The sequence below is a fragment of the Scomber scombrus genome, chromosome 15, assembly GCF_963691925.1.
Source record: "Scomber scombrus chromosome 15, fScoSco1.1, whole genome shotgun sequence".
NCBI lineage: Eukaryota > Metazoa > Chordata > Actinopteri > Scombriformes > Scombridae > Scomber > Scomber scombrus.
Window position 1 is genome coordinate 15,010,669 of NC_084984.1, and position 16,001 is coordinate 15,026,669.

At 33.5% G+C, this 16,001-nt stretch overlaps 1 protein-coding gene across 1 annotated transcript; it reads right to left on the minus strand.

The window, feature by feature from the left end:
* Window positions 1-2,750: 2,750 nt before the first annotated feature.
* On the minus strand, window positions 2,751-10,952 carry LOC133995252 (ubiquitin-conjugating enzyme E2 L3-like). Its single transcript, XM_062434589.1, has 4 exons — window positions 10,880-10,952; window positions 6,216-6,311; window positions 5,277-5,463; window positions 2,751-3,989 (listed from the first exon to the last, which is right to left on the minus strand). Exons 1-4 carry the CDS (start codon window positions 10,904-10,906, stop codon window positions 3,691-3,693), a joined length of 609 nt encoding a protein of 202 aa, XP_062290573.1. The 5' UTR covers window positions 10,907-10,952; the 3' UTR covers window positions 2,751-3,690.
* Window positions 10,953-16,001: the final 5,049 nt, after the last annotated feature.

Genomic DNA, 16,001 nt, shown 5'->3' on the forward strand with positions numbered 1-16,001 from the left:
TCCTATTCCAAAATCTACATCAACTAATGAATACATTTTCAAATGAGAGATAAATGTTGCTTTATAAGAAATGATCTCCCTTATAAATCATGTCAGTATCCATGAAAAACAACTGGACTTAGATTTTGGTGCTTAATGGGAACATTTACCTTAACAGCTGAAAACATTGGTTAGAAAATTAGAAAATTCATCAAAAGTAATAAGTTACATTACTTTGATTAAGTCATTGATATAGTTACATTACTTATTAGGGGAGACTGGGGACGGTTGCAACAAGTCTTATTTCTCCAATCAGAAGCATGCTAGGGTGATGACACTCACACTGCACATGCTCAGTTAGACCCTCTGCCCACCAAGAAGAGGGAGGCCATATTGAGCATCTGGTCCTGCTTTTATCAAGAAAAGTTGTTTTGGAGGTATGAAAGTAGCTTTTCATGAGCTGTATTTTTGTCATACTGTCCTGACCTTTTGTATGAGTGAATCCAAACTTACCTAGTTTGAATCATTATTTTGTTAAGTATTCACTGACATGGTTAGCATGTGTCAATGTCAGTGTGGCTAGCTAGCACATGTTTTGTCATGACTGATACCATGCTAAGTTGGCTAGTCATATCAAAACAGACAGACAGATTTTAAGTTCAAAATAGGTACAATTCATGTATTTTATTGTGCCTATGCTCATGATGAACAAAACTGGCATTTATATTATAAGACAATGAGAGACTAATGCTATTGATAAACAAAATATTTCCCCAAATATCTAGTTGAGCAAAAATGAGGAAGTATTGTTAGCCACATAAATGTTCCTGTGAAAACAGGAGAAAAGTCAATTTATTTGTTGTCCTATAGTGAATAAATCTTCTAAAAGTAGAAATTGTATTCTGTTTGTTTTCAGTATGCCAAGAGTGAGGAAGCGAGTCACTAACAGAGGGGTTCCCCTCAATATTTTGGAACGAGCCTCAGATATTGTAAGAGATGAGGGCAAATCTGTCAGGGCCTTCGACATATGCCACACCACATTATTCAGGTTCCACAAAAAAAGAGCGAGACTTGCAAGCGTGACATCAAATAAGATACCGCTTGCAGGGTACTGGACCATTCTTCTTGTCTCACACTGAAATATTGAGTTTTAATAGCTTCAGTAACATCTGCACATTGACACAAGGTAGGCCTATGATAAATATTACTAAATAAATAATAATCAATTAGTCAAATTTAATGTGTTTTTAATATGTTGCAAGCGTCCCTGATCCGTGTTGCAACTGTACCCATATTGTGATTGATATATTATATGTAACCATCTTTAACCCTTGTGTCGTCCTCCTGGGTCAAATTGACCCCGTCTGTTTTGACTGTTCCTTCTTTCCCCCCTTCTTCCTTCCTTCTGTCCCTCCTCCCTCCCTCCTTCTTTCCTTCTCTCATTCCTTCTCCCTCCCTCCTTCTTTCCTTCCTTCCTCCCTTCCTTCTTTCCTTCCTTCCTCCCTTCCTCTTTTCCTTTCTCCCTCCCTCTTTCCTTTTTTCCTTCTTTCCTCCTTCCTTCCTCCCTCCCTCCTTCTTTCCTTCCCTCCTTCCTTCCTCCCTCCCTCCTTCTTTCCTTCCTCCCTACCTCCTTCTTTCTTCCTTCCTTCCTTCCCTCCCTCCTTTCCTTCCTTCTTCCTCCCTCCCTTCCTTCCTCCTTTCCTTCCTTCCTTCCTTCTTCCTCCCTTCCTTCTTTCTCCCTTCCTTCCTTGACTCGAGGACAACAGGAGGATTAAATGCTATGGGTAATTAGCAGACATGTGTAAGTTTAATATGTAAAGGTTTGGTGGGCCTAGTCCAAATAGTCTCTGAGTAACAGAGTAATGTAAAAAGTGTTGCAACTGTCCCCAGTCTCCCCTACATTTTAAATAGAGTAACTAGTAATCTGTAAGCTAATATATTTCTACAGTAATGATTATAATCCTCCTTCATTATAATCCTCAAGTCTTCCATATATTCTCATCTGGGTTGAGATCTGCTGACTTTTAAGGACAAAACATATGTATATTTATATAATACTCATGCTTATCATTGCCTGTGTGGAAGATCTGCACTCATTATGTTTCCTATATAGTTTAACCTTCGTGTCGTCCTCCCGGGTCAAATTGACCCCGTCTGTTTTGACTGTTCCTTCTTTCCTCTCTTCCTTCTTTCCGTCTGTCTTTCTTCCCTCCCTCCTTCTCTTTCTTTCCTTGTCTCTTTCCTCCCTTCCTTCCTCCCTCCTTCTTTCTTTCCTCTCTTCCTTCTTTCCTCCCTCCCTCCTTCTCTTTCTTTCCTCCCCCTTGCTTCCTTCTTTTCCTTCCTAACCCTAACCCCTAACCCTCCTTCTTTCCTCCTTCTTTCCTCCCTCCCTCCTACCTTCCTCCCTCCTTTCCTTCCTCCCTTCCATCCTCCTTTCCTTCAGTCTTCCTCCCTTCCTTCCTTGACTCGAGGACAACAGGAAGATTAAACAAAGAAAAATGTTATAAAATTGACATTTAAAGACACACGATACACATTTGATTAAGCATCCTTCACAATTTTTATTAATTAAGCAGCTCCTGTCCTCTGCCTGCAATTGGATGGATGTCCTCACATATACATATAGATATTTATATATATATATCTATATATGTGTCTGCTGGTGAGCTGCGATACCTCAGAGTTTACTGATGATTAAAGCTGTTTAACTGCAATAAATAAATGAAGATGAACAGGAGCTGGTGAGAGCAGAAGGAGAGTGCTGCTGCATGTCATCAAATGTTTCTTTTATTATTCTGCAGAGAACTGGACAACTGTGTGAACATTGTGTGCTTGAAAGGGTTTATAGAAGAGATAAATTAACAAAAAAAAAAAAATTTGATGACAGAAAAAAAACAAAAACTAAACAGTGAGATGCTTGTAGAGCTGAGTCTGACATCCAGACGTGCAGCAGTAAAGTTAAATAAAAAACACAATTTTCCTCCTGTGTGGAAAAATAAATGCTCACTATGACTATATGCACTTTATCCTGGGAAGCCAACAGAGGTGGAAGGGTTATTTGTATTATTAATTATTATAATTATAATAATAAAGGGACTACTTGTTGCAAACATGTGAAATACAAAAAAAAACCATTTCATTAAAAAGGAAACAAAGGATGATGCTGCATTTAACACATTTCTGTTAACATCTGGATTATTTCTGCATCAGTAACAAACAGAACAGTGTATCGTAAAGAAAGGAGAGGATGAAAAAAAAAAAGGAAAATTAAAAAAGGAAGGAGACAAACAGATATATATTTACAACAGCATTAAATGCTGCGCAACATTTGTTAACTTTTGAAAACAAAGCTTTATAATCTGTAAACAGGTCTGCATAAGCGAATGATTAGTCTGAGATAACATTCAACATTTAAGTAAGCAGAACAGCACTTCTTTTTTTTTTTTTTTTTAATTTTTAAATATATTTCTGACATTTTTTATTTGCTCCAGGATGGCACCTGACATTTTTCTTATTTTTTTTTCTAAAAAGAAATCAGTAGAAAGAAGTCATTAACAACCGGGGGGGAAAAAAGGTGACACCTAGAGGCAAGAGTCTGCCTACTCACCAAAAAAAGGTCCTGCTTTTCTTTTTCTTTTTTTCCCTCCCTCCTTCTCTATTTTTTTCTTTTTTTTTTTGGCAAAGTGAAACAAAAAAAAAAACAAGCCTCTATTAAAAAAAGGAGTGTTGGTAGGAGAGTGCTAAAACAATGTAGGTGCGTAGTAAGAACGGGGGGGGGGGGGTTTGGGTTTGGGGGTTCAGGCTTGTCGAACAGGAAACAGAAAGGAGGCCAACAAAGCCGTGAGTGTCAGTGTCGTCAGTCCAAGGTCGCTTTTCACTGTGTTTCTTTGTGAACTCTTCGGCGTTCTTCATGAATTTCGCGCGGTCTTTGGTGTATTCCTCCGCCAGGTCGGCACGCAGCGGATGCTCCGGCTGAGGGATGTTCACCAGAGCAATGAGACACTGGATCACTGCAGGGGACACAAAGGGAAAAAAACACAAAAACATTATAAGAGTTAGTGATGAATAAGAGTTGCAAGATGAGTAATTAAAAAAATATCTTAAAAAATATGCAGCATTTGCTCCATTTTTAACCAAAGACTGAAGGCTGAAAATGTCAAATGGTGAAACCACAAAAGAATAATAAATATGTTATATATTTATATTATATATTATATTTATAATACATTTTTTAAATCATATTTACTTATATTTTTTTACAGGTTTTTCTGTAATAACAGTTGCCTACTGAGGCCTAAAACGATGCTATGAGATTGCTGAGAGTGAACCAGAACAGTAAAGTTCTAGCTAAACAACTAAACAATGAGCTGAAACTCAATATAAAGCTCCGTAAAGCCGAGAGGAAGCTGCAGAGTCACTGATAATTATCTGTAGGTTCATCACTACGAGCTACGGCCAACTATTAAAATCTATTAACCCTTTACATGCTGTTTAAGGTCTAATTTGACCCTATTTTTACATTCGAGAGAAGAAGAAAAAACATTAAAAACTTTTATTTTAGTCTAGCTTTTTGTTTTCTTTGTCAGTTTCTATTTTTCTTTACTTTGTTTTATTTTAAAAAAAAATTGGATTCTTTTTTTTTTTTCCAATTTTGACTGTTTAATTATACTTTTTCCCCCTTTTTATTATAATTGGGTTTTTTTTTTTAATTGGGTTTTTTCCAATTTTGACTGTTTAATTATACTTTTAATATTTTTAATATATGTTTAATTATTATTTTCTTACTTTTAATTGGGTTTTAATGTTTGTAATTTGTACCGTTTAATTTGACTTTTTTCCCCTTTTTATTATAATTGGGTTTTATATATTTATTTATTTTTTTAATTGTATATTTTAATTTTTCAAATTTGTACTATTCAATTGTACTTTGTTTTATTTTTTATTATAATTGGGTTTAATTAATTAATTAATTTTAATTGTATATTTTTATGCTTCCAATTCTTACTGTTAAATCATGTGATATATTGTTTTTATGTAAAGCACATTGATTTGCACTCTATAAATAAAGCTGCTTTGCCTTTTAGCCAGAAATGTAAGGACTTATCTTCATGTGACCCAAAATATAGAAAACATACAACATATTATACAACTTTCTAAATATGTTTTAGTGCAGCTGATACACAAAATTAAGAGGAGACACTGATAAAAGCCTGAATATGATCAGTATGTAAAGGTTAAACTATAAGGCACTTTATAACTAAATATCATCATCATCATCACTAACTGGTCTTCCTTACCTTGGCAGGTTCTCGTCGCTGGTTTCCAGTTCTCCACGCTGATGATGGGCAGACACACCTGACCCTTCTCATCGATGTTGGGATGGTAGATCTTTGTCTTGAACGTGATCTTAGGAGGTTTGAACGGATACTCGGCCGGGAAGATGATCTCAATACGAAACGCTCCTTTATCATACGGAGCACAATCCTTAAAAAGAGAAAACAAACAAGTTTAATACAGGACTTGGTTAGGGTTGGAAACTTTCCCATGGGAATTAACAGGAATATATGAGAATGAATAGGAATATATGGGAATTAACAGGAATATATGGGAATAAACAGGAATATATGGGAATTGACAGGAATATATGGGAATTAACAGGAATATATGAGAATAAACAGGAATATATGGGAATTAACAGGAATATATGGGAATTAACAGGAATATATGGGAATGAACAGGAATATATGAGAATAAACAGGAATATATGGGAATTAACAGGAATATATGGGAATGAACAGGAATATATGGGAATGAACAGGAATATATGGGAATGAACGGGAATATTTGGGAATAAACAGGAATATATGGGAATGAACAGGAATATTTGGGAATTAAGGGAATATTTGGGGATTAACGGACATAAACTTGATGCTTATGACAAAATGAAATGTTTATATTTATGTCTGTATACAGTTGATACAGTTTGTATAAATTACCCCAAATTTCCAGTTAATTCTTATTCATTCAGATATATTCCCATAATTTCCATAGACAGTTTCCAACTTGGAATATTTCCAAAATTCCCCATCTTTCACCTCCCATGGAAAGTTTCTGGAAATGTATCAGACATTTTCCACCCTTTGCAACCCTAGTCTTGTCATTAAAGGTTTTTTTTAACACTTTAATTATTAACCCTTTAATAACTTTTCCTATCTCAGCAGCAGTTCAGTACTTACAGGAACAATCAGGCCTTGCCAGTTCAAAATATTTGCTTCATCCACTTGAATGTTGCGGAAATGCTTCATTCCAGATTTGCGGATGTCATCGAGCTCCTAAAAAAGAAAATGACAAAAACACACACATAGTTGATATAAAATGAATAAAATCAGATAATCACATAACAGAGACTCACAGAGAATATGAATATATATATATATATATATATATATATATATATATATATATATATATATATATATATATATATATATGTATATATGTGTGTGTGTACATATAATAAACCAGCAGAGGGAATAAAAGCTGCAGAGCTGCAGAGAAATATGAGTCCAGTCAGACAGGAAACATAGGAAACCTCACTGTGCATTCAATGCTCTCCTGTCTATATTTAAATATTAGCTCTGGATTACATGTTTGAATTAGTAATGATAATAATAATAATAATAAATTGATACCTGACTAAATAATAAAAGCGTGATAATATGTTTAATATTCTGTTATTATTTAAAAGCACTGGATGCTTTAAAGTCCTGGAAAAACCTACTAACAAAGTATTTTTCAGGTCATTTTCATTATTTTTTATTTCAATCAAAATCAAAACCTTCCTGCTCAGCCTGACTTTTGAAAAAAAAAAAAAAGGTTTATAATGTTATTTTTATTCTATTTGTTTTGATATTTTAATATTTTATTCTACATTTTTCGTATTTTATATATTTTATTATTATTATTATTATTATTATTATATATATTTTATCTTATACATTTTATTTATGAGTTGCTGTTTCTTGTCTTTTAATTTTTTTGCTTGACTTTTATTAAAGAGAAATACAACAATCACAACTTTTTACAGTAGTTAAAAAAATATTACAATAAAAATTATTAGTTTAGGCAATTGACAATTTTATCAATTAATTGTGAGAAATGCTTTTCTTAAAGCTGAAGTGACGTCTTTAGTTTTAATGTCTTGTTTTGTTCGATTAATCCAAATAAAATCTTCAGTTTATTATCACGTTTAAAAATGAAAAGTTTTAAATCCTCATGTTTGAGAGTTTTTTGGTATTTTTTACTTTTTTTTTGTAGAATAATAACACATCTTTTGTTTGACAATTAAATAAATATAATAGTAGGTAACATCAATATGCCATTAATACTTATTTTAATACCTACAGTAGAGCAGTTAGTAGTAGTGAAGTTTCAGCTGAAGGTATATGACTAAAGTTTCATAGGAGAGAAAGTCAGTTAAGTTTTTATTGTTTGCTGTCAGCTGCTCACTTCCTGTCACTGACGGTTACCTGCATCATAAAACTGGATTATAAGAAGAATTCAGGAAGTGGTGACAAGAAAAACATGATGAATGTTATCACATGAGGAAATCTCAGCAGTGGAAGAAGAATAAACATCATTTACTTCTGTTAAAGGAACAATACAACAAAATACTTCATCCTGCATGATAATATATAAATATTACAGTAAAAGTACTGCAGTATTATGAGCGATGTAGTATGCAGTATTACAGTAAAAGTACTGCAGTATTATGAGTGATGTAGTATGCAGTATTACAGTAAAAGTACTGCAGTATTATGAGCGATGTAGTATGCAGTATTACAGTAAAAGTAGTGGTTTGGTCCCTCTGACTGATATATTATTATATATGACATCATTAGATTATTAATAGTGAAGTATCAGTGTTAGAGCAGCATGTTACTGTTGTAGCTGCTGGAGGTGGAGCTAGTTTACACTACTTTATATACAGTTAGCTAGTTTAGTCCAGTGGTTCCCAACCTAGGGCTGGGGCCCCTCCAAAGGGTCAGCAGATAAATGTGAGGGGTGGTGAGATGATTAATGGGAGAGGAAAGAAGAAAAAACAAAGTTCTGATACACAAATGTGTTTTCAGTTTTTTGGACTTCTGCTCTAATCTTTGATCGTATCTCATCAGTGTTTTCTGGCTCTGAATTAGTCCAGACTAAAGCAGCTCTTCCTGGTTAAAACCTGTCTGATGTTGTTTCTCTGATTCATCATGAATCTGAACATCAGATGCGTCAGACGAGCCTCACGCTGTAGGAACAGCAGACTGGCGCCCTGCCATCTGGGAACCTGAAGCAGCGACTTCACAGCATCATTATAAACCAGTCTGTGAGCTTCTGCACGCTACTTTGTCCTGTTTAACCAGAGATGAGACGCATACAGAGGCCGATATAACGACACATTTTAAAATTGACGGGACTCAAACTATAAATATCAACGATTTGAATGATGACATTTGAATATAATCATCAAAGAGAAAATGGACAATGTGTTTCATTTCCTTTAATGTCACAAGAGGAATATTTAACTAATTTAACCCCATTTAACCCACATTGTCTAGAAAATGTGTGTCTATTTTATTAAAAAAACACCTCAATGAAGCAATTTCTAACATAAGTATTCATTGTTTATTCTGTTAAAGGTCTTGGAAGCATAAACAATAACACAATTATTTCCTAAAACAAACAGCAGTCAGCTGACAATCAGGTCACTAAGATTATGATCGTGAGTTCGTGATTATTCACGTAGTCGGGAGTAGAAAGTACAATATGAAATGTAGTACAGCGGAAGTATAAAGTAGTATAAAACTGAATAAAGTGGAGAGGAAAGCCAGTAAAAGTACTGCAGTATTATGAGTGATGTAGTATGCAGTATTACAGTAAAAGTACATAAGGGGGATCAATAAAAATATACCTTATCTTAAAGTACATGTACCTCGAAACTGTGAATAAGTATTAGAACCCGACTGATATTATTGGCCGATTTTAGCCTATCATATATATATCAGTATCAGTGTTTATTCTGTCCGATATGTGCCGATATTTTTTTTAAAGATATATAGGCCGCATTGTATGTATATTTAATCCTTTTTTCTAATTCAAGTGTAATATATACATATTAAATTCTCGGTGAAGTTTACTATTTCAGAGCACTGAAGTCATTTTATATAAATTAAGTTTATTCTTAAACTGTAAAATATCACAGCCTGCCTCACATATACATAAAAAAGTGTGTTTATGTATATATTATGTATATGTGTGTATATATATATATACATATATATATATACATATATATATACATATATATATATATATATACATATATATATGTATATATATATATACATATATATATGTATATATATATATATACATATACATATATATATGTATATATATATATATACATATATATATACATGTATATATATATATACATATATATACATATATATATATACATATATATATATATATATATACATATATATATATATATATAGGATTATCGACTGATACTCCGAACAATATCGGATTTTTTTTATTCCCTAAAATCAGTGATCGGAATCGGCCATGGTCACTTTCACTCTTACGCTGCTACTTTTTTACCCCACTGTACTGCTGTGTCAATGTGAATTACTCCCAAAGGGGATCAATAAAGATATATCTTATCTTACAGGTAGAGGCACCTCAAAACTCTGCATGAGTACAGTACTTACATTAGTGGGGGATTTAAAAAAATAAGCTCATAAAAGATATAAAGTACGAAAATCTTTAATTTTTAGAGATTATAATATGCAGGCCTAGAATAGATGTGTTAATATTTAAACTGCATAAGGAAACACATATACACATATATCTTAGCTTATGAGTATATGCACCTTTAAAAAAAAAACTGTGCATGAGTACAGTATTTAACATCAGTGTAAATGTTCAATTCATCGTAACTAAAAATGGAAAATCTTAAATTACTACAGACCTAACACAGTACGCTTGAATTTCTTAATATGCAGCCTTAGAATAGATGTGTTCATATTTAAACTGCATAAGGAAACATGTTAAAAAAAGAAGAAGTGTGTCTATTTTAGGGATCAATAAACACATATATATTATCTTACAGGTAGAGGTGCCAAAAAACTGTGCATAAGTACAGTACTTTCCTTTTTCTATCAGTGGGGGAATTCCTATCAGACAGACACACACACACTGACTCATACAGAAACTAAAGACACTGAACAGAGACTCATTCACTTTCTATTTAAAGCTAAGTGAAACCTAAACACATACTATATATATTAATTATATATAATATTATATATATTATTAACAAAATCAAAGCACTTATATTATTATATGACTGCGTATAATTTAAGGGGTAGGTGTCTTTTTTTTTTTTAACCATATGATTGTTTACAGTGTGACACCGAGCAGTGACGTCACGCCCCAACCCCAAAAGTCTCCATGTTTTCTCCTGCAGACGGTGACAGCGCTGCTTTCCTCTCTCTCCTTATCATAACAACAATAATACAATAATAATAACAATAATAACACAATATAAAAAAGAGCTGTGTTGTTATAATAATAATAATAATAATATAATAATAATAAAGCGTGTGTGACTTTGTGTTTTGTCTCTCAGCTGAATCACACCATCAGAAACTAGTTACACCTCTCCTCTCCTCTCTTTCTCTTTCTTTATCTCTCCTTTCTCAGGACGTCGTTATCCTTTCATTTAATCCCGACAGATGGATGTTAAACACACACTCAGCTTCACACACAATACAACTACTTTAAACCGTGTCAAAAGCCGAACTACAGACCGTAGTTAAAGGTTTATATTAATGTTTTTCTTTACCTTTCCTAGTCTCCTGGTGGAAGTCATTGTGGTGCCGAGCTGCTGATCGTCTTCTACTTCTTCTTCTTCCTGTTTCTCTCCTTCCTTCCTCCCTTCACTTCACTTTTCTTTTTTTTTTTTTTTGGGTGGGAGAGGTTGACACGCGGGGAGCTCTGCAGCGTTACCGCCAACTAGTGGCGAGGAGGGTGAAGTTCAGTTTAATTTATTAATAATAATTATAATACCAATAATAATAATAATAATAATAACTATTGGCTAGGAGGGTACAGTTTAGTTTAAGATAATAATAATAATAATAATAATAATAATAATAATAATAATAATAATAACTAGAGGCAAGGAGGGTACGGTTTAGTTTCAGATAATAATAATAATAATAATAATGATAATAATGATACAATTAATAATAATTATAATTATATTACTTATAATAATAATAATAATAATGAAAACAATTATATATATATACATACACACATATGTATACATATAAACATATATATACATATAAACATATATAAATATTTTTTAAAAACATACACAAAGAAATACTCTACCGAACACGCATGTTTATATATATGTACAATGCTTCTTGGTAATAAATCTTATACCATTGGAAAGCCTGTTTATTTCCCTTTTAAATGGAGCCACATTTGTAAGGAACATGCTTTTGTGGGATGCACAGCAGAGCTGAGTATGATGGTTGCACTTATGAAAAATGTGGTAAATCTTCTCTGCCATTGCCGAACAGCTTACTCACACTGCCTCCACCAAAGAAGGCAGAGAAGATTTGCCAAATTTTTCATGGGCGCAACCCACATACTCAGCTCTGCTTTTTTTTTGTGCTATGTTTATATTTAGATATATTTTCTAAGGTGTAAGAATGGACTTTACAGTGAAGGAGGAGACATCATGTATTTGCAAATTCATAAATTCTTGATTTTTAAATGAGAGAGAAGGAGTGTTAAAGCATTTGGTCTCCAACTTCCTACATCTGCTGGATCATTAACTTTTATAATAGCCGGTGTTTCTCCCAATCCATATGAACACTTGTGCTGTTCCTTTCTTTCATAAATACAACCAGTTATATTTAAAATGTATTTAATTCTCTAAGATTAGAGACTGAGGAAGTATTCAGTAAGATATGTTTGACACTTTAGCAGTTTTGTGTAATTTTGGCTTCAATTTAAAGCATAAAAATTAAAGAGGGCAAAGTTGACCCAGATGTAGACAACACAGGACACTGTCGCCATCTAATGGCACTAAACTGTTACTACATCGAGACGGTCACATTATCTTATTAAAGCTTTACATGGATTCACTTCCTTTAAAAGATACACTTGAACATCCTCTATTGAAAGAGATATCACAAAACATTTAAGCATCTCACATGAACTTTTATGTTATAATGGTGATTTATAGGCAATCAGAGGAAGATTAGCAGATTAAACCCTTTTCTTTTAAGGGGTAAGGCATTTGGAGTTGGGATTGGAAGTTGGACGGAAGGTTAGCTTTGAGTGGGATTGAGTGTTTCTCAAAAAAAACTTAAGTCCATCTGCTCCACTTCAACATATTGTGTTTGCTGTCACCATTATATATAATCTTATCATTTTATTTTTAAACTGCTAGGTTGCAGTTTGTGTCTAACAAATGGCAAATTAACAGTTTCGTTATCAACAAATCCTCCAAATAGGTGCATTTTCTAATCTGGCACCATTATTGGCAGTAATCAACAGGACAACATCATTTATCTGTGCTTTCCAAAAACTGTTACACGTCACTGTTAAATGGAGGGAGCAGAGTAGAAATCTGTCTATCCATCCATTATCTTACCCACTTATCCTTAACATGGGTCACATGCTCTGTCCTTATCTTGTTTAAAAAGTTCAAACTCCAGAGACTCGTCACTCTGGTAATTTCCCACAGTATCAATCAGAGGCTCAATCAGAACGGTTAACATCTGTGCTTTGATGTGATTATTAAACGTCTGAGAGACTTTGAGTCACACTGAACAGTCCAGAAACTGATATTAAATGGTGAAGCAAAGGTCAAGAGAAACAAAGTCTGACAGTGAATGTTACAACAAGGAAACATTAAGATAAAAACCCTGAAACACAAGGAGGCACAAGTGAAACACCGTGACCATTGGGTATTAACCTGAAACACATGGCAACTCTGAAGAAAAAACAAGCTTGTTTAAAGATATATAGTGGGAAAATCTTAAATTACTAGAGATAATGCAGATACTGCTATTTCAGTGTTCGAACTGCATTAGAAAATATGTAAAAAATATGAATGAGAAGAGCGTATATCTGACATGTTAAAGAAGTCCTCAAACTGTATCATCATTACAATTCAGACTTGCTGTCAATAATAGTTGGAGTCAAAAGCAGAAGCAACACTGCAGGTTTGGTTTGAGGCAGTTTACTAAGAGCGAGTTTACAGTTTGAAGAAAGGGAGGAGAACAGGTTACAGGTTGTTAGACAGCATTTTTTTTTAATCAAGGTGACGAGACAAGAGCTGACAACACACAACAAACATGTGTAGACTCTCAGTCAATAATTGGTGATAGCAGTTGACAGTTATCAAACTGAGGACACCTGGTGGACAGGTGAGGAGAGGCCAAGTCAGGAAGAAATAGCACTAAAGGCAGAGGAGCAGAGGAGAGGATCGAACAACTCTACGCATGATATATCTGCTTTTTACAAGTTCTTATTATGCAGAGCAACAGACTAAAATATTGCAATTAAAGTGCCATTACCTGAGCAGGTATCTGTGTTAGTAGCATGTTGAAGCCTGATGTATTGTCAATGTCAGATACAGGCCTTTCTTTACAGACATCACAATCTTAGAAGAGCTAAATGGGTCAGTGACAAATAAGGTTTGGCAAGAAGAGCAATTAAAAATGATCTTAAAAAATAGTTTTAAAAGCAGCATCAGGTTTGTGAAAATGTACATTTTGTATTTTTGTTGGTTTTATATCATTTGAAATGACATTTGCACCATTTTTTTTTACCAAAAGTAAGACTGAATGCTCCTGGAAATGTCAAATTGTGTAACCACAAAAGAATGATACATATTACATATTTTATCCACCTACAGGGTATTTAAGTGGACTTATACAAAGAACAAGAACAATTGTATTCCATTACCTTTATTTAATTAAAAAAGTTATAATGTAAGATCATGCCAAACTAGTTGATATGGTGTTTTAGTGAGAATTTACTGTTTTTAAGCAAGTGGAATTATGTGGTACAAAGTTTTTATGGTTACACCACTTAGACATTTTTGCCATAATCCTCTAATATATTCTCTCAAAATGGATTAAAAGCAGAGATTTGATGCTGGGTCCACAAAAAAAGAATGTGTGCAAGTTATTCATACGTTTATTTTCACATTTTAACCCCTTTACATTTGACTAAACCACATGGACACAAAAAAACGTCATTGACCCTTACAGATCAACTGCATTAAACTACATTTTTGGTAGCCTACATAACAACCCATTCTGTCTGCAAAACTCTTTTTAGTCACTGGAACCATAGTTTGGATTTATCTTTTAAAAGAAAGTTCAAAAATACCAGGTCATTTAGATGCAGTGTTAAGAAGTTCAGAGTACTTCCTGTTCAGTCAAAACATCCCTTTGAAGGAAGTAAAAATCTGTGCTGGCCTGATATGCAAATACACAGATCTGATTAAAAAGTAGGGCAAAGTTCAGTGTCTGCACTATTTATTCTTGGTGTTATCAAAACTATGGTGGAAAGAAAAAGTGACATTGTATCGCAACTGAAATAGAGCTGCAATGATTAGTCGGTTAATCAATTAACTGTCAAGTATTAAACTAATTGCCAACTATTTTTTATAATTGATCAGTTGCTTGTGTCAAATATGATTTTTTTTTGTGGTTTCTTTAGTCCTCTATGACAGGAAACTGCATATCTTTGGGTTGTGGACTGCTGGTTGATACAAAACAAGACATTATAGTTCACATATTGGGTTTTAGGAATCAGTGATCGACATAATTCACAATTTTCTGACATTTTATAGACAAAACAACTAATTGATTATTTAAAACAGTGACAATTAAGACAATTTCAGTCCTAGATTGAAGTCATAACTCTAATGAACTGTATATTGTAGCAGAGGTAGGAAAATTGCAGCTCGTGGCCCTGCAAAAAATATTTGGGCCCAAAAGGAAATTTGTGACTTTGATAGTTTAGATCAAAACTTTTACAAATCTAATGCATATAACAAAATAAACAAAAGGCTCCTGTAAATCCAAACCTTTCTGCATCTAATACTTTCCCCCACACAAGGAGAGGCATTAAAACTATAGTTGCACCACAGCCTACTTTCTGATCAATGCATAATGCTGAAATTAAGTCTAATAAACCTTCCAGATATTAAAGTTTAATGAGTGAATTCCACAAGCCTACACAGACTGTTGGAAATTGAAACAGAAATGGTTTGTTGATGCCATTTTTCCTCCTCAGATACAGTCCTGAACAGTTTTATAAATATATTTTGTGCTTAAACCTCCCTCTAAAAAATAGTATGCAATCATCACCACGGTTCAACCTAATTGTTGACTTGGATTATAATGTTAACAGTGACAGTTTAATACATTTTATATTCTTAGTAAATGTTACGCATGGTAATTTAAAGATTCAAGAATTTTTAGGTCAATGCAAAATCAGAAATCTTATTGCTCATACACTGTAATGTGTGTTTTCGCTTAAAAAACATGAACATGGCTGCTTAAAAGAAGAAAGAAACAGCATTAACATGTTAGTATTTTTATATGCACTTCCATACATTTTGCACTTTTATCTGTTTTATATTCCAGGTTTGTTCTTTTACCTGCATTTTATCTGCTTTACATGAGAGTATTTCTTTTATTTGCATCTTGTATCAGTCATTTTAAATATTATCTGGAGAGAGAACTTTGCATGTTGAAAAACCACAGGTCAAATAGGATGTGTTGTTAAAGGGTAAATTGTGTTATTGTGTTGTTTTCAGCTGTGGTATTTGAGTTATGTGCAGTGTGTATATGTGCAGTGTATGTGTGCAGTGTGTCTATGTGCAGTGTGTCTATGTGCAGTGTGTATATGTGCAGTGTGTT